This window comes from Callospermophilus lateralis, chromosome 2 (assembly GCF_048772815.1).
Source record: "Callospermophilus lateralis isolate mCalLat2 chromosome 2, mCalLat2.hap1, whole genome shotgun sequence".
NCBI lineage: Eukaryota > Metazoa > Chordata > Mammalia > Rodentia > Sciuridae > Callospermophilus > Callospermophilus lateralis.
In genome coordinates, this window is record NC_135306.1 from 151,351,661 (window position 1) to 151,372,056 (window position 20,396).

The 20,396-nt window shown below is 41.4% G+C and overlaps 1 protein-coding gene across 3 annotated transcripts in view; it reads left to right on the top strand.

The window, feature by feature from the left end:
- Clpb (ClpB family mitochondrial disaggregase) overlaps positions 1–9,613 on the top strand; it is a 142,276-nt gene extending 132,663 nt beyond the window's left edge. Inside the window, exons 12-18 of one of the 3 annotated variants that reach the window (XR_013090402.1) lie at positions 3,621–3,777; positions 4,620–4,693; positions 4,854–4,973; positions 5,183–5,287; positions 5,678–5,908; positions 6,627–6,710; positions 7,614–9,613. Coding sequence is in view for 2 of the 3 variants with exons in the window: in XM_076846695.1 (XP_076702810.1) it covers positions 3,621–3,777; positions 4,620–4,693; positions 4,854–4,973; positions 5,183–5,287; positions 5,678–5,908; positions 6,627–6,647 (708 nt within the window). In the remaining variant the exon portion in view is untranslated. Of the gene's footprint in view, positions 1–3,620; positions 3,778–4,619; positions 4,694–4,853; positions 4,974–5,182; positions 5,288–5,677; positions 5,909–6,626 lie in introns of all 3 variants that reach the window. The other 2 variants (XM_076846695.1, XM_076846697.1) reach the window with 2 other exon arrangements.
- Positions 9,614–20,396: the final 10,783 nt, after the last annotated feature.

Below are 20,396 nucleotides of genomic sequence, written 5' to 3' on the forward strand. Positions count from 1 at the left end.
TGTGCTAGATTTCTGCTTACGCCTCAGCAGACATTAGTGCTAATCATAACAATAGCCAGGGCAAGGCAGAAATTATCTGATTTTTTTTTTAATTCAGAGGAAGAAACTGAGGTTCCAAAAGGTTATAAATGATGTATACAAGGACACAGAGCAAGTGTATGAGAATTCAAGTTTGGATTGCAGATATATCTGGCCCCAGAGCCCTAGTCCTTTGTACCTTCTTACCAGTGAGCCAAGGGAAGGGTTGGTCTTGGTCTTGGGAGAGAATGGCCTTCACCTTCTCCAAGGGGCCTTGCCCTGCCAGGGAGGAGCCAAGGGCTGAACTGGAGCTGAGCTTTCGTCTTCCACACAGGGGCAATATTAGCCAGCACCAGGTGCCCTAGGAAATGTTTTGCTTCTCATTTCACGTAGGTGTAGGGAAGAACTTCCCCAAACAATACATAAGGTACACCAAGCCAGGAGGACTAAATCTGTCCCCAGCTGCCACTGCCTTCTCCACCTGGTCCAGCATCCTTCCCCTGCCCCATATTTGCTTCCATCTTCCCAACCACTCAGCTGATCTCCTGCTGTGAAAGAGGCCACCAGTTCTCAGAGAATAGAGGGACAGTGAGGCCTCCCACTCTGTTCCAGCCTCTTGGTGAGATTCAGGTCACAGCTGTGGCCCACACCCAGCCTTACCCTCTGGAGGAGTCTGCCTAGGAGATGTGGTGATATTCTGCATCCTTGCCCTTTACATGCCATGCACCCTTGTAAGAAATACACTGTACAACTCATCTAACCCTCCCAATGACCCTCTGAAAGAAGGCAACTACTGCTGCCTCCATTTAATAGACATGAGCACTAAAGTTAAGCTAGAGTAAGTAATTTATCTGTGGTTACACAGCTGGAAGGATTGGAACCCAGGTTGTCCCATTCTAGAATAGCTTAAGTAATTGATGTGCAGCTACGGCAAAGGGGGGCATTCTGCAGGGAAGCACTCAAAGGAGGGAAGACCCCCCACTCAGGAAGGTGAGCATGGCAGGGGACACAGACAAAATACCCTGACTTGTGTTATGAATGAGTGGGGCAAACAGGCAGCCAGAGGGCAGTTCAGTCTGCTGGGGCAGGCATCATACTAGGGTCCAATAGCAAGTTGTAAGGATAGTAAATCCAGCCTGGAATTGTGAGGGAAGTCCCCAGTCCTCACTTAGCTCAGTTCTTCTAAACCTGGGACCAGAAAAGCAAGAATTTTACTGCTGTCATCAAAATACCACTCAGGACTAATGCTGGGTCACTTCTAGGTAACCTCAGAACCTATAGCCCAGGGCAGAACTCCCAGGAAGATACCAGTCCCCAGGGAACCCATCTACTCCTCCTCCCTTTAAGGATTCATGAGACAGTGGAAAAGCAGCTCCATAACCCTGCGGGGACCATTTGAGCCTCACCCAGAATATGCACATTCTGGTTGCTGGTGGGTTGAGGACAGCTCCCGCTTTAGGGACACATCGTTATTGCCAAGGAAACAGGAGAGAGATGAGCACTGAAAGTCACCCTTTGGGTCAGTTGTGCACTGCACCTGCTCCCCTTGCCCACCTGGGACCCATCCTCAGGCCCAGTTATGAGCACAGCTTTGATCTCTTAGAATGAAATTGCTGCTAGGTTATTGCTCTGGCCAGGACTGAGTGTGAACTCAGTCCTCAGGGATGAGCTCTGCGAGGTAAGTGTGGAACACACAGTGCCTTATACACATGCTTGGGCACATCACACCCTAACCCAGATTTGCCCCAATCCGGAATTAACCCCAGCAGCAATTAGAGCCCATGAGCAGGAGTCAGATTGAAGAGCTAGTGGCAAAATCTCAAGACATCCCCTTCCACCAGAGTGACTAGCTCCAGGACCTGCAGCGCAATGCCTCTTCTAAATAGATCCCTTTGGAACTATTTGAGGCCTAGACCAGTAAAGCAAGACTGGAAAGCACACCCAGCACTTGTATGTCGCTCAGCTAATGCACCGTGTCTCCTCTTGTCTCTAAGGAGGGCTAGGCTTGCCCAGGCATGGGCTTTAGACTTGCCAGGCTGGCCGTGCATCAGGCCCACCCTGACAAGGAAGGGAAAAGCATGATGAGGATGGTGACTGGCTGGAGCTGGGGCAGGGTCCAGCATCCCTGGCTCAGGCAGGAGCCACCAGTCGGAGCTCAGTGATCAGTGATTGCCTGAGGCTTGCTTCCCAGGTACTCCCAGGCAGGTGTCCTCTCCTTGCACCTATCCCAGTGCTCAGTGAGGACCAAAGGATGCAAACTGAATTTGGTCTAATTTTGAAAAAAATGTGTTGAGGGAAAGAAAATGACACAGGGCTTCATTTATCCAGCACTATTGTAATGCGCTCTGTAGCCTGGTGCAAAGGGAAGGGCATAGCTCTGGAGTCACACAGTTCAAGACTCCCCTGTACTGTATTCTGGCTTTGAGACCTACCTGTGAGAAAAAAATTACTTAACCTCTCTGAGCTTCAGTTTATTTTCAGAGGTCATAACTCACCTTCCTCCAAGGATGGTTATGAGGATTTAGGGATTCAACAGGCAGGTGTTGAACAACTACCCTGTGCCCAGCAATGTCCTGGGACACAGAGGTGTTCCCAGCCTCTGCCCTGAAGGAGCAACTTTCTAATAGATGATAAAATAGTGCACTGAAAGCACCAAGAAGAGCACCTGTGACAACAGAAGTGCCCTGTTGGTGCTCACCCTTGGCACTCAATTGCTTTCCCTCAACCAGTCCCTGATCATCACTGTCAGCACTGTCCAGAGCTATTGTACAGTGATGCCCTTGAGCTTTGCTGAGTGGGCAGGGCTCTGTCACCTTGACCTGACTGGTTACAGAACCATGTTCTTGTATAGTTCTTCATCTTCTCTCTGCCATTTGCTCTCTTTTCTTGGTGCATCTGTCTCAGTACGGATGCCATCTTCTCTGTCACTTCTTGAAAGTGCTAAAATTCCAAGGGAATGTCCCAAGGTGGTTAAAGTAGAAACCTAATTTGCTTTCCCTCTGTCAGGATGGAGGATGGCTCCAACGACAACAATTAATTTATTATACATCATCTGCTCTGGCCACATGCACAGCATGGTGTACTGAGGTGCTTTCACCAACATGACCACATCTAGTCCTCACAGTCACCCTCTTAAGATTCCCACCCCTGAACTCCTGCAGTGACCTGGGCTTTCCTTCTTGTTATGATTGTTCATTTCCTGGGTCTCGGCTTCTCTAGACAGGGAGCTTGCTAAAGTCGCAGTGAGTCCCTAGTACCCAACAGAGCCTGCCCAGAGTGGGATTCTGATAATGAGATGGGTGGAGAATCAGACTGACTTCTGGATGCCGAGGGTAGTTGGGCACCCTGAGATGTCTATAAGCAGGTGCTATCTTGCCTAGAGGTGCTCTCAGAGGAGCAGATGCTGCCCGAGGCAGTGAGCACTGTTACCAGGCTGTGAGTCCGGTGCCCAGAGAACCTGGAGTGGGGAGCAGCTGACCTTCAGGGTGGGAGGCAGCAACACAGGGTTCTGAGGGAGTGTTCTGGAGAACAAGAGTACTGAGGACACTAAAGCCTGTCCAGGCTTGCAGCTCCCTCACCATACCATCTCCATTCCTTCCCAGGGCCGACTGACAGATGGGAAGGGGAAGACCATTGACTGCAAGGATGCCATCTTCATCATGACCTCCAATGTGGCCAGTGACGAGATCGCACAGCACGCATTGCAGCTGAGGCAGGAAGCTTTGGAGATGAGCCGGAACCGCATCGCTGAAAACCTTGGTATGGTGTATAACCTGAGCTGTATGGGCAAGTAACCTGAGCACCGGCACTTCTGGGACAAGGGTAGGATTGAGGTCCTAGTAGGCAGCAGACACAAGGAACCATGTCAGAGAGTAGAGGGGGACAGACAAAGAGTGCCCCACTCAGGAAAGCCCCAAATCTTGCCAGATGTGGTAGCACACACAACCTAGCTACTTGGAAGGCTGAGGCAGGAGGAGCACAAGTTTGAGGCCAGCTTTAGCAGCTTAGTGAGATCCTGTCTCAAAAAATAAAAAGAGCTGGGGATATGGCTCAGTGGTAGAGTACCTCTGGGTTCAGTCTCCAGTACCAAAAGAAAAAAGGAAGAAAGAAAGCCCCAAATCTCCTGGGTGATAGGAAGGCTCCAGGCAGAGGATTGGACAGAGGCAGCCAGGGTGAGGGACAGAAGGGAGCCAGAGTCTCAAACTCAACAGTTAAGACCCTGAGGAACAGTAAGTCAGAAGCTACACAGAAGTGGGCACAGCTTTTTTCAGCCAGTACAGCTCCCCTCATTAGAGGGTCCTAGAGCACTCAGCAAGCAAGAGGCTCTGCCTCTCACCTTTCCATTCAGGATAAGTCCTGTTGCCACTTTCTTCAGAGTCAGAACTCAAGCCTTGACCCAGATTTCTGTCCTTCCCCATCACCTGCAACTCCCACTTGAGAACCCTGGAGCTTTATAACACTCAAGAGCTAGAAGGACCTCAGAAAGTACCTCTGGAGGTGAGGAGACCATACCAAGGGCCAGCGAGCCAGGATCTCATAGGTATAGCCCCCAAAGTTCCCTGAGTGAGGGAAGTAAGCAGTTTATGATTCTGTCTCTGCAGGAGACGTCCAGATGAGTGACAAGATCACCATCTCAAAGAACTTTAAGGAGAATGTGATTCGCCCCATCCTGAAAGTAAGTGTTTCTTGGCGCTGGAGCCTAGGGCTGGGGGAGCAGGGCCTTAACCATAGCAAATAGACAGAAGCCACTATGTTTCCCAGTGGGGTCCAGAAATTTTCCTGTGCCTGCCTTCCCAGGCTACTGAGTTCATACTGCCCCTACCCTGGCCCTACAGGCTCACTTCCGGAGAGATGAGTTTCTTGGACGGATCAATGAGATCGTGTACTTCCTTCCCTTCTGCCACTCAGAGCTTATCCAGTTAGTCAACAAGGAACTGAACTTCTGGGCCAAGAGAGTAAGAGGGGACTGCCCATGGGTGGGGAAGGGACATCTGTCCACTGGAACTCTGGAGGAAACAATCCCTCCCCCTGAAGGTGGAACACTTGGTGTGGGGCCAGTAGCCCTGGGGCATGCTGTCTTTCACAGTCCTGGGCCCTCAGGCCAGTGTAGTGAGAGATGGAAAGCAAGGGCCACACCCAGACAGGCCTCTCTGATCCATTGCAGGCCAAACAAAGGCACAACATCACATTGCTGTGGGACCGTGAGGTGGCAGACGTGTTGGTTGATGGCTACAACGTGCACTATGGTGCCCGCTCCATCAAACATGAGGTGAGCACAGGAGCCTGAGAGAAGGGAGGCACCTCCACCTCTTCCTCCCCAGTACTCTCCAGACCCAATGCCTGGGCCCCCTGCTGCTGGAGTGGGCGATACCCAGAGCTGATGCCCCTTCAGAACCAAAAATACTGAAACTCCTATCTGGAGGATGGCCAAGCATGAACCCTGCCTGAAGCAGGGGACAGGGAGCCTCAGTAACTGACAGCAGTGTACCTTTAGCACAATCCTGCAGGGTAGATGTTGATACCCCACTTTGCAGATGAGAAAATTGAGGCTCAGAGAAGGTCTCTGACTTGCCCAAGCAAGTGGTAGATACCGGCTGCAGGCCACAGACTGGGCACAGTCTGAGACAGTGACAACCACTTCACCTGCCACCACCTGCAGGTAGAGCGCCGTGTGGTGAACCAGCTGGCGGCAGCCTATGAGCAGGACCTGCTGCCTGGGGGCTGTACTCTGCGCATCACTGTGGAGGACTCAGACAAGCAGCTCCTCAAGAGCCCTGATCTGCCCTCACCCCAGACAGAGAAGCGTCCACCCAAGCTGCGACTGGAGATCATCGATAAGGACAGCAAGACCCACAAACTGGACATCCGGGCACCACTCCACCCTGAGAAGGTGTGCTATACAATCTAGCATCCACCTGTATGTGCCCTGAACATCCAATAAAGACCCCTTGCTGTGGCATGGCAACTGACCTAGCCTCCCCTCATGCCTCTCCCTCTCTCTGCCAAGCCTAAGGGCTGTTTACCTCCTTTACAGACCTGGAAGACCCATCCTTTGTCCCAGTCCTGAAGTAGGAATCCTGCCTACCTGCCCTCTGTGGGCCCAAAATCTGCTAAAATGTCTTAAGAGAGAAGATACCTCTCTAACCCCTTCAAAGCAAGATGCAAGGGAGGTCCCTCTTTGTCCTTCAGCATGATCCCCATTCCCTGTAATCACTGAAACAGTATCAGTGTTCCCAAAAGCTCAGAAGTATGGCAGCAAAAAACAGATCTGGCTGGAAGAAGACAAGGACCAGAGCCCCTTGATTCAGAGTTTTCTGATTTCCAACAGATTCTGTCTTAGGGACCCATTTTGCACTGTGGCCTGCCATCCTCTGCTGGTACTTGTGCAGCTCAATCCCCAGAATGTCTCCACTGGGAGTGAGAAAAAGTGCAGAGGCCCAGGCACAGATGGTTGCAATTTAGTCTATAGCTCCCTCTTTCCCATTCTTTGAAATTCTAAGGCAGAGACCCATAAAACTTACCCCTTTCCACTTCCATATCACACCCACCGTTCCTCCCTACCCCATGTCCTGGATCAAGCCACACTGCTTTTCTATCCTTGGGACTAGGCCAGTGGAAGGCACCACTAGGCGACCTGACTTGTTCATTATCCTGCTCTACTCTGGGACTGGACAGGAGTATCCGATGACCATGTAAGTTCCTAGAGCTCTCCTCCAGGAAACCAACAACCTAGACTCTGGGAAGCTGCAGGGGGAGAAAGTCATAAAACCATTCTTAATTACCAAAACCAGGAAATTAATCTTGCTACAGTACTTCTAACTGATCTACAGACATTTGAATTTTGCCAGTTTTCCATGCAGGTGCCCACAGATTCTGCCTCACTTAGAGCTGTTGTCCCAGCTAAGTGAGCCTGGAATAAACCTGCAGTTAATTCAGTCTACTGTTAGTCACTGAGCAGGTAGACAGCCTGGCCACCTTACCCCTCATGGAGGGCATTCTACAGATCTGCCATGTTTCAACCCAGTTTGGCAGAATGCAGCAAGGCCTGCATCCCTGGGCACCCCCTGCAGTAGCCACCACTGGTAACCATTCCGTTCACCCTCCCCTGCTGCCTGGGGGCTGTACTCTGCACATTACTGTGGAGGACTCAGACAAGCTGCTCCTCAAGAGCCCTGAACTGCCGGCTTGTAGCATTAGCTAGTTTCTTTCAGGAAGCAAACAGTGGAGGCAAAAATCAAAGTGCCTTGGGTGATGGGAAAATGACATAGCATGGTCTGAAGCTGTCAGAAACGAGGGCCCAGGCCCCAGCACATGCTCTGGCAGTCACCAGCTAACCCCTTGGAGCCACATTTGCTGCTCCCTACCTCAGTGACTGCTATTCTTTTGTTGTTTTTTACTTTTTGTTTTGAAATAATTTTAAACTTAGAGAAAGCTACAAAAATAGTAGAGTTCTCATGCCTTTTACCCGTTTCTTCTAATATAAACATCTCATACTACAGTTATCAAAACCAGGAGATTAACATTGCTACAGTATTACTGATAGGCAGACATTTGAATTTTGAGAATTTTCTCTCAGTGTCCTTTTTCTGTTCCAGGATCTAATCCAGGACATCCCACATGGCATTTTATTGTCATGTTTCCTTCATTTTCACCAACTGTGACAGTTCCTCCATCCTCCTTAGTCTTTGACCTTGACACTTTTGAAGAGTCCTGGCCAGTTCTTTTGTAGAATGTCCTTTGATTTGGGTTTGCCTAATAATTTTACTTGATTTCATCAAGGATCTACATTTTTGGCAAGATGCTCACAGAAACAAGGTTGTACCCACCTAGCAGCAGGCCATATTACCTTTAATTGTAAGGCTAAAGTGGTGTGTGAATTTGCAGGCTGGTAGAGCTGTTTGCCCAGCATGCATAAGGGCTTGGGTTAAATTCCCAGCACCGAAAAAAAATATATATATATAATACACACATATGTGTAATTATAGAGAAAATTATATACAAGAGGGATATGAATTTCCCCCTTTAAATTAATAAAAATCTTTTGTCTTATTTATCTTTGGAGTTTTGTCTACAGATTTTAACATCCTTCTCAATGGTTCTTGATTATCACAAATGTAAATGTTGTTTTTGCCTAATGATCAATTTTTCTTCATCATCTATATTCATTAATCAGTGTTCTTTTGTAAGGAAGAACCCAATAATTTATGTCAGTATGAGCTAGTAGACACTAGTTTTATTCTGTGGATTATAGTACTAACAGAGCATATGTTGTTGGTCCAGTTGGCCATTTGGCCATTAAGAACTCCTTCAAGTTGTTTCAACATTGCTTCCACATTTTTTGAGCACTTCCTCTCTTTCTGGTACAAAATGTTACATTTTCCCTTTCCCAGCCCTGACATTAACCACTTCTCCAAGAAGCTCCCAGTTTCCTTTATTCTTGAATAAACCAAATGGTTACTTGGTACTTAGATACCAAGTTCTGGCCGGGCACAGTGGTGCACGCCTATATTCCAGCAGCTCAGGAGACTGAGACAGGAGGATCACGAGTTCAAACCCAGCCTCAGCAATTTAGTGAAGCCCTAAGCAATTCAGCAAGACCCTGTATGTTATTTAAAACCCTGAATTCAAATTGATACCTTCAGTCCAATCCATACTGTAGATTTATGACTGCCATTCTTAAAACTTGCCTATTCTTTTTCTGCTTCTTCCTCTCCTGAGCTGTGTCTTCTTTCTCTCTCTGTGTGTGATGGTGAGACTTCTTTTAGGGGCTCTGTCAGTGACCTTATGCAACATTCCTATTAGATAATCAACTGTAACCAAGAACAGCAAACTTGTGATCCAAATTAGATTTAGATAAGTTTTATACCAGAAGAACCCTGGAAGTAGGTGAAGAACTTTTATTTCTCTTCTTCCAGAGAATTTTTGCCAGACCTCTGAGGTCATGCTCCACCCAGATCTTACACTCCATATTACCCTGGACACTGCTCAGTTCACTTACACCACTTGTTCTGTGTCTTCATCACTAGAATGTGAGCTCCAAAAAGGACAAATAACTGAACTGTCCAGCTTACTAGCTTACTGGGTTGAATCCCTATCCCCCACCCCCCAAAAAATGTATAGATACATGCATTGTTCAAAGAGAAAAACTCAAAAGCATGTAGTGATTACTTTAGAAATTTAAGGGAAAAAACATTAAATCTTTTTATTTGTAGATGGACACAATACCTTTATTTTATTTATTTTTATATTGTGCTGAGGATCAAACCCAGTGCCTCACATGTGCTAGGCAAGTGGTCTACCACTGAGCCACAACACCAGCCCCAAAAACATTAAATCTTAAGAGAATAGACAATGAACCAATAAAAACTGAAGTAGAGCCAGACGCAGTGACACCTGCCTGTAATCCCAGCAGCTCAGGAGGCTGAGACAGGAGGATTGTGAGTTCAAAGTCAGCCTCAGCAACAGCAAGGCAGTAAGTTGCTAAATAAAGTCTCTAAATAAAACACAAAATAGAGCTGGGGATGTGGCTCAGTGGCCAAGTGCCCCTGAGTTCATCCCTGTTATTAAAAAAAAAAAAAAAAAAAAAAAAAAAAAAGTAGGAAAAAAGAACAAGAAAATGGATAAATTAACAATTATTTGAAGGCATTGATAAAACCTGAGCCTGCTAAAGAGGAAACAACCAAAACTGAAAAGACAGGATTAAGAATGATAAATTAGACATAGCTGTATAGCAAGAGAAGAATTAAAAATTTTAAAAGAGCTTTATGGCAATAAATTTGAAAACAGAGCAGATGGATAATATCCTAGCAAACACTGACCCAAGACATTGTTGGAAGAGACCAATTGATTAGCAAAGAAGTAATTGAGAAGGTGACTAAAATTTTATCCTTTGATTGGGTTCTAGACTGGGAATGTAGCTCAGTGATAAAGTGCTTGCCTAGCACATGCAAGGCCCTGGGTTTAATAACAGCATTGCCAAAAAAAAAAAAAAAAAAAAGTGTTAATTAAAATTTTAAGTTGAAATGCACATATAGGATAGTGCACAAATTGTGAGAATAAAGGTTAATGAGCTTTTGCATAGTGAGTGGGGCTATAATCATCACTCTACCCCAAATACAGATAAATTCTAACTTTTAACTCTATATAACTGCTTTAGACCATGGGAAAAGTTGGAAAAATACTGAACAGTTGATTTTTTAAATCCACACAATTGCAAATTTTATAAAATACCAAAAGAGGCCTAATTTCACCTGTGGCTATAGAACGCAAAAATTCCAAATAAAATCAAGTTAAACGTACACTGAGATCGCATAAAGATTATTTCAGCAATAGGAGGCTCAGTGTCAGGAAATTTACTAATATAAATAGTAAGTACATCAAGAACAAATATTTAAATGTCTATAATAAATTAATCTTAGTGTATTATTTTGGTAATTATGCTGTGACTACTGAAGTGTTCCTTATTTTTAGAAAATATATTTAGAAGTTAAAAGGTAATTTGCAAATATTTCAGGAAACTAAATTTTATATACACATACACATATACGCATATATATGTATATACACACAGAGAATGATAAAGTAAAAGTAAACATTGAGAAATCTGAAGGAAGAGTATATAGAAATTTGTTTTTGCAGCTTTTCTATAAGTCAGATTATTTCAAAGTTTTTTAAAAGAAAGAAGATATATCAGTGTGTGCTAAAAAAAGCATTTGAGGGCTGGGGATGTGGCTCAAGTGGTAGCGCGCTCTCCTGGCATGCATGCGGCCCGGGTTCGATCCTCAGCACCACATACAAACAAAGATGTTGTGTCTGCCAATAACTAAAAAATAAATATTAAAATTCTCTGTCTCTCTGTCTCTCTCTCTAAAAAATAAAAATAAAAAATAAAAATAAATAAAAAAGCATTTGATAAGACTTTGCAGCATTAAGTATGATTTGATAAAATTAAAGCACCCATTTAAAATTACTTTAATATGATAGATCATCAGAAGCCAATAACAGACATTTTAAATTGTAAATACATAAGCTATTTCTTAAGTCTGAAATAAGACAGAATTCAACCTGGCTTTGAAGATTCAAGTGCAAACAGGGAAAAATAATAATATGAATAATGGAAAATAAATTATCTTGTGTTACAGATATATGATGGTATATTTAGAAAATTTAAAAGGCAATAATAAAAATCTGTTAGCATTAATAAGGACACTTGGTAAGTGGCTGAATGAAAGATAAATGTACAAAAATCAATTGCTTTTCTCTGTTCTACCAGTAATCCAATGAAAGACAATAACAAAAGAAAAACATTACATGCACAGTTGCAAAAAACAGGCATATATATTTGCTCATATATTCATAAACTACCTCAGGAAGGGAGGGGAATTGGGTGATTGAGAGAAAGCAATGGAAGGGGAAACTTAACTATTTTTTAAAGTTTTGAATAGTGTGCTACCTATTCAAAATTCAAAATACTTATAATAAATTTAACGAGAAGATAAGCATATTGAAAGACATAAAACAATTTATGACAAATGTAAAAACATAACAGATTTTTGAAAAGGATTCTTAAAGTATTATTAAAATGTCAATTCTTTTTTTTAATGTTCTTTTTTAAATGATTTATTTATTTATTTTGCATAAAATGTCAATTCTTAATATATAATTTACCACAAGCCTAATTAGACTCAACAGCATTTTTAACTGAATAAAGGTAAAGTCATTACACAACTGTGTACTCAGGTGTTTGACATGTACCTACTGTTGTCTGGGTATGGGCTCTCAGAAGATGCACATTAGTACTCCTGTCACAATCCCCATCTTGATAGTGTGCAAACTATGGAATCATTAGATTTAGAAACCATCAGTACACATCCTAAAATACCGTTATGTCAGAAAGGAAAGAAAAGAGGTACAGTGACTCCAGTGTCGAGGCTGTACGTGGAAGTGGAGGAGAGGAGAAAGTGGTGGGGAATGAAGCTGCAAAGCCAAGTTTCCCAATTTAAAAGTGCCTTGAATGTCATGCTGAGGGAATGAAATGACCAGATTTTTATTTTCAGAGGCCCCGATTGCACTGTGAGAATGTTGGGATGACACCTAGCCAGTACACAACAAGTGGAGTACTTCCAAGCAAATTTCCTTCCCACAAAAAGTTTTAACATAATTATATTTGAAACTAAGAGTGGGAAATACCTAGGTACCAGGAATGAATGGGAACCTAAAATTCAGAGGGTAAGTGAAGGAGAGGTCAAGAAGTTCAGAGACTTGGGACAGAAAGGCCTCATGGCTATGTATTAGGGCTTAAAAAAAAAAAAAAAAAATCACCTTGTGAAATGAAGACTAGGAGAACACTGCTCATTGACCTAGGAAATACAATGAAGTTCGCCATCACTAAGAGATAGAAGCAGAAAGAATCAGCTAAGAAGAAACTCCTACTGTCACTCTTTGTAACAGTATGGTCCAAATTCACAGTATACAGATGTTGCTGGTGTCAAACTGAAAAACTAACAAAGGAGATCCTGCACCAATGAAACCTATAGGATCTCAAAGAAGAAAACACAGAACCATTTGTAAATTGATTCCCATAATCCAGTTTTCACCAAGAAACCTGTGGGAGAAACAAGCCCTAGTTAAAGTGAGTTTACAGGGAAAACTTACCCCCCAAAAGGGAAAAAAAAACTACTATGAAGGAAAGTCAGCAGATAACAAATGGGAGCTTGGGTGTTCCAAGGATTGTAGGTGATGTAAGAATAAAATAAGTATATTTTTAAAGGTTCAAAAAAAAGATTAAAAATCAAAAGGCAAGAAAGGGCAGTATGAATAAAAGAATCGGTGGATTTGAAGAAGAGCCTTTTTCCTGGGTAGTTTACTCAGATTCATTTCCATTTTTTTTTTTATATTTTGACTTTTTTTCTAGTGTTATAGTCCTAAATGATTTAAATATTAGATAGCAGAATTGCCAAGGACTTTAAAGATTTGGGTTACCCATTTGTCAACCCTAATAAACTGAGGTGCTGACAAGGGGAATATAGAATTGGTAGCAGAGGAAGAAGTCATCATGAGCATGGTCAAGTGCAGAAGTAAATGTAGCTACAACTACAATCCTGGAACCATTTGCCCACCATCTTCTTACAAGTTGTTCACCATGCCTCACAGATCTATTGTGGTAATCCCAAGGGGTCAGAAACTCAGTGGCCACCACCACCCCCACCACCTCACATCCTGCTCCCAATCCCAATCATTCACCCCCTTCTCCAGAACTTCCTTTCTATACTCTGTAAATTCTTCTACATAAGTGCCTTACCTTCTGTTGGAATATTGGCTTAGCTTCTTCACTCTGTCACCTAAACACTGTTTTTTCTATCTGTCCCCTAACATGAGCCCCCACTGCTTCTCCTTGTTTATTTCTCATCCTCCTAATAGAAAGAAGCCCCACATATCATTTTCTCAACCCAGCATATGTCATCATTTTTAGTGGCTTCTACTTCCCATAAATCATCTATCCACACATTTAGTGATCTTTTTCTACCTCTGCCTACCTCCATCACTGACATCATGGTCACATCCTAACTTTATTGCCAATAATTCTCACTTTCTCCAAAGCCCCTATCCCTCTCTGCCCAGTACCTTCCATTTTCCAGTTCACATGTTCTAGGACAGCCTACATGTAATTCTTTGACCCTGTTGATACTTCTGATCTATTAATTCTCCCATTTCTCTTTGCCCATCTGCTCCATCTTTCTTTACTTCAAAGTCCACTTCAGTTTCATGATATATAATTGTAATCTCTGTCTTGCAAATATTCTCAGAATCTGGGCTACTGACATCGATATAAATGTACAGGTGGTGTGCACCTGTAGCCCCAGCTCCTTGGGAGGCTGACAGGAGGATCACTGGAACCCAAGAAGTCAAAGTCAGACTGGAAGACCTTAAAAGTTCCACCAGAAAACTTCTAGAACTAGTAAATGAATTCAGCAAAGTAGTAGGATATAAAATCAACACTCATAAATCAAAGGCATTTCTGTATATCAGTGACAAATCCTCAAAAAGGGAAATGAGGAAAACTACCCCATTCTCAATAGCCTCAAAAAAAAATACTTGGGAATCAACTAAAGAGGTGAAAGATCTATATAATGAAAATTCCAGAATCCTAAAGAAAGAAAGAACTCAGAAGATGGAAAGATCTACCTTGCTCTTGGATAGGCAGAATTAATATCAAAATGACCATACTTCCAAAAGTACTGTACAGATTTAATGCAATTCTGATCAAAATTCCAATGACATTCCTCATAGAAATAGAAAAAGCAGTCATGAAATTCATCTGGAAAAATAAAAGACCCAGAATAGCTAAAGCAATCCTTAGCAGGAAGAGTGAAGCAGGTGGCATCACTATACCAGACCTTAAACCATACCACACAGCAATAGTAACAAAAACAGCATGGTATTGGCACCAAAACAGACTGGTAGACCAATGATACAGAATAGAGGACACAGAGACTAATCCACAAAACTATAATTATCATATTTTAGACAAAGATGCTAAGAAATGCATTGGAGAAATGATAGTCTCTTCAACAAATGGTGCTGGGAAAACAGGAAATCCATATGCAACAAAATTAAATTAAACCCCTATCTTTCACCATTCACAAAACTCAACTCAAAATGAACCAAGGACTTAGGAATACAACCAGAGACCCTGCGTCTAATAGAAGAAAAAGTAGGCCCTGATCTCCATCATGAGGGATTAACTTCCTTAATAAGACTCCTGTGGCACAAGAATTAAAATCAAGAACCAATAAATGGGATGTATTCAAACTAAAAAGTTTCTTCTCAGCAAAAGAAACAATCTGTGAGGTGAATAGACAGCCTACATCTTGGGAGCAAATCTTTACCCCTCACATGTCAGATAGAGCACTAATCACTAGGGTATATAAAGAACTCAAAAAGCTAAGCACGAAAAAAACAAATAATCCTATAAATAAATGGGCCAAGGACCTGAAGAGACACTTCTCAGATGATGATATACAATCAGTCAACAAACACATGAAAAAATGTTTATCATCACTAGCAATTAGAGAAATGCAAATCAAAACCACTCTAAGATTTTATTTCACTCCAGTCAGAACCGCAGGTATTATGAAGACAAACAATAATAAGTGTTGGCAAGGATGTGGGGGAAAAGGTACACGCATACATTGCTGGTGGGACTGCAAATTGGTGCAGCCAATGTGGAAAGCAGTATGGATTTTCCTTGGAAAATTGGGAATGAAACCACCATTTGGCCCAGCTATCCCTCTCCTCGGACTATACTCAAAGGACTTAAAAACAGCATACTACAGGGACACAGCCACATCAATGTTTATAGAAGCACAATTCACAATAGCTAAATTGTGGAACCAACCTAGATGCTCTTCAGTAGATGAATGGATAAAAAAAAATGCAACATATATACACAGTGGAATATTACTCAACAATAAAAGAGAATAAAATCATGGCATTTGCAGGTAAATGGATGGAGTTGGAGAATATCATGCTAAGTGAAGTTAGCCAATCCCAAAAGACCAAATGCCAAATGTTTTCTCTGATATAAGGAGGCTGATTCATAGTGGGGTAGGGAGCCGGAGCATGGGAGGAATAGACAAACTCTACATAGGGCAGAGGAGTGGGAAGGGAAGGGAGGGGCCATAGGGTAATTAATGATGGTTGAATGTGATGATCATTACTATCCAAAGTATATGTATGAAGACACAAATTGGTGTGAATATGCTATGTATACAACCAGAGATATGAAAAATTGTGCTCTATGTATGTAGTAAGAATTGTGATGCATTCCACTGTTATATATAATTTTTTTTTAAAAAAAAAAAGAAGAAAAAAATCAGACTGGGTAACATAGCAAGACCCTGTCTCAAAAAAAAAAAAAAAAAAAAAACACAAAGCAATCTTCCCAAACCTAATTTTTTTTTTTTTCAGTAATGCTGAGAGTTGATCCCAGGGTCTCATGCTAGGCAAGCACTCCAACCACTAAGACATATCCTCAGCCCCCAGACCTACACTTTATAGAGAAAAACATCACACTACATAGTACCACCTATCCTGTGCACCAAACAACTTACTCTCACAAAGATAGACATAATGAAGTCCCCTCAGTTGCTGTAAGTTGTTCCATACTTAAGATCTGTTTGTGATGAACATTCCTCCTCTGGTTCTATCATAGCCCCCATTTAGATATCATTTAAGTTGTATGCAAAATTTAAAAGTTAGCTGCCAGGTGCAGTGGCACACACCTGTAATCCCAGCGGCTCGGGAGGCTGAGACAGGAGGATCGCAAGTTCAAAGCCAGCCCCAGCAACAGTGAGGCACTAAGCAACTCAGTAAGACCCTGTCTCTAAATAAAATACAAAATAGGGCTGGGGATGTAGCTCAGTGGTCGAGTGCCCCTGAGTTCAATTCCTGGTACCCCTCCCCCCGAAGAAAAGTTAACACAACCTACATGAAGTAAAGAGAAAAGGAAAAATGGGGATTAAGCACAGTATATATGTTCCCCATCTTAAACATCACACACACACACACACACACACACACACACACATACACAGTAAAGAAAAAAAAAATGAGGTGAATACCCATAGGATTCTGGGAAGAGAGCAGATAGGAAGCACCAGGAATTTCTCCCCACCTAGGCAACAATTAACAATGGCAAAATCTGTTTGATGTAACTATTTTGGAACTCTGGAGTCTAATGAAAGCTTGCAACTTCCAAGGGAAATCTTGGATGGTAAATTGAATGGTGAAAAGGCTTGGATGCTATACATGCCCCACTCCTCAGCCCCATGACAGGCATCTGTGCACATATTCCTGAAGCAGCAGAATGCAGCTTTCTGGAGCCAGAGTAGCAAAATGATGCTTTCCTTCAAATATCTGTGCTCTGATTGCTACTTCTGATCACAGAGATGGAAACAAAAAGAGGCCATGGAGGCTGGGGTTGTGGCTCAGTGGTAGAGCACTATCATGTGTGAAGCACTGGACTCGATTCTCAGCACCACATACAAACAAATAAATAAATACAGGTCCATCAATAGTTAATAAAAATATTTTTTTAAAAAAAGAGGCCATGATTACACCTCTCTCTGTTGTTACGAGCACTGTCCCCTCTGGCAAAGTGACTTCTAGGGGATTTGAAAGACCAGTATTTTTACCCCCACCCTTTCATTTTTCTTATTTTCCCCCTGTTGGGAACCAGACACTCAAAACTAGGGTATCCAAAACCAACTGAAAATACAGTTGTCCCTCCGTATCCATGAGATATTTGTTACAGAACCCCCACTCCACAGATATCAAAATCTATGGATGCTCAAGTTGCTTATATTAAATGGAATAATATTGTGTATAACCTATGTACATTCTCCCATATACTTTGTCATGTATAGATTATTTATTATGCCTAATACAATGTAATACCAGTATAAACAGTTGTCATACTATATTGTTTAGAGAATAAGGACAAGAAAAAAGTTTGTACATGTTTAATACAGATGTGTGTGTGTTTATTTATTTTTAGTTGCAGATGGACATGATACCTTTATTTTATTTATTTATATTTATGTGATGCTGAGGATCAAACCCAGTGCCTTGCATGTGCTAGGCAAGGGCTCTACCACTGAACTACAACCCCAGCCCCAAGTGTGTGTGTTTTTATTTATTTATATCCACAATTGATTGAGTCCACAGATGTAGTAGATGTGGGAGGCATAAATTAAAAAGTGACTAAGCATGCCCAGGAAAAAGAGCAGGCTCAAAAAGACCTGGAAAACATTAAGTTTACATCTCAAATTGACCCTGGGCACAGAAGTAGCCTACAGCAGTCAAAATAACAAACAAAATGGAAAACTCTGTTGAAGAAGGAGAATCTGATTTCCACAGCTACAGCATTATTCAATTCAAATGTAAAGTTTTCAATTAAAAAAAAAAAAGTCAGCTAAGGTTGTGGCTCAGTGGTAGAGTGCACGCCTAGCACATGCAGGGCCGTTGGTTCGATCCTCAGCACCACATAAAAATAATAAATAAAAAAAGATATTGTGTTCAACTACAACTAAAAACTAAATATAAATAAAAACTGTCCCTGAGAAAAATCTGATGATAGATCTACTAGACAAATTCTTTAAAACAACTGTTTTAAAGATATTTAAAAAGCCAAAGTAAGACAGAAAGTAAAGAAAATGATGTGTGAACAAAATGTAAATATCAATAAGGAGATAGGAAACCTAAAAGAAAATCAAGAGACATCTGGTACTGAAAATACAACTTAATGAAAAACTCACTGGAGAGACTGAAGTGAACAGGGCCCAAGGGACCTATGAGACAACATCAAGCAGAGAAAAGAAAGAAGCAGAAGGAAAACTTTAAGTAATAATAACTGAAATAATAGCTGAAAGCATCTCAAATTTGATGAAAGACATGAATGTAAATATCCAAAAAGCTCAATGAACTTCAAGGAAGATAAACTCAAAAATACCCTTACCAAGACAGGTTATAATCAAATTTTTAAAAGACAAAGAAAATCTTGAAGGCAGCATGAGAAAAGCAACTCATCACATACAGGGGATCTTCAGCAAGACTGCCAGATTTTTTATCAGAAACTTTGGAACCTAGAAGGCAGTTGGCTGATGTACTCAAAGTGCGAAGAGAAAAAAACTTGTCAACCAAAAATCCAAATTTGCAGAATAACTTTACTTCAAAGTTGAGGAAGAAATTAAGAAATCCCCATATACACACACAAAAGCTTGGGGAGTTCATCACCATTACACCTGCACTGCAAGAAATGCTCAAGGAAATCCCACAGGGTGAGTTGAACAGACACTAGACAGTAACTTGAAGCCATATGAAGAAATACATCTAAATAAAGGTAAATAATGAGCAATTGTAAAAGCTAGTATTATCATAACAATGATTTGTAACTGTACTTTTTTGTGTTTTATACATGATTAAAGAAATGCATTTTTTAAAAGAATATTAATTTGATGAGTAATTCCATATTATTTTCTATATTATTTAAGAAACTTTGCATTTCAAGGAAATATTAGCTTGTTTGGGGGTACACATGTATAAAAATGTGATTTTATTATATCAACAATCCAAAGGGGTAAGAATATAAGAACAGATTATTAAAGTAGCAGAATTTTTTATTTTTATTATTATTATTTTTTGTTCTGGGGATTGAACACAGGGGTGCTTAATCACTGGGGCACATCTCCAGCCCTGTTTTGTATTTTATTTAGAGACAGGGTCTCACTGAGTTGCTTAGCTCCTTGTTGTTGCCGAAGCTGGCTTTGAACTCATGATCCTTCTGCCTTAGCCTCCTGAGCTAGGATTACAGGTATGCACCACCAGGTCCAGCTTAAAGTAGCAGAATTTTTGTGTACTATAAAGCTAAGCTGAATAACTTTAGCTAACTGGAGTGTTACTGAGAGGGTTAAGGTGTTATAACTTTAGGATGTTAAATGTAATTTCCATGATAACCATAAATAAAATAGCTATAAGATATATACAAAAAGTAAATAAGTCATTAAATGCTTCATATGAAAAAAATTAACTAAACACAAAAGACAGTAGTATATAGTAAAAAGTAGTAAAATGACAGAAGTAAGCCCCTTCTTATCAGTAACTACTTTAAATGTAAATGGATTAAATTCTCCATTCAAAAGACAAAGTTTGGCAGAATGTATTAAAAAACATGATCCAACTACATGGTATCTACTACAGACTCCTTTTAGATCCAAAGATACAAATACATTAAAAATTAAAGGATAGAAAAAAAGATATTTGGGCTGGGGATGTGGCTAAAGCAGTAGCGCGCTTGCCTGGCGTGCGTGCGGCCTGGGTTCGATCCTCAGCACCACGTACAAACAAAGATGTTGTGTCCGCCGAGAACTAAAAAATAAATATTAAAAAATTCTCTCTCTCTCTCTCTCTCTCTCTCTCTCACTCTCTTAAAAAAAATTTTAAAAAAAGAAAAAGAAAAAAAGATATTCAATGCAAACTGAAAGAGAACAGGGATGACTACATTAAGATTGGATAATATACAGTTCATATAAAAAAGTCATAAAAAGGACATTATATGTTAACATAAGGTTCAATACAGCAAGAAGATGTAGCAATCATTAACATTACGCATCTAATGACATATGATAAAAATATATGGAACAAAAGAACTGAAGGGAGAAGTAGAGAAATGCTATGAAATAACATTTGGAGACTTTAATACCCTACTCCAAATGATGGATAAAATAGCCAATTAGAAAATAATGAAATAGAGGTGTCAAACAACACAGTAAACCAATTAGATCTAACAGCAGGTACAGAACAGTCCACTCAACAACAGC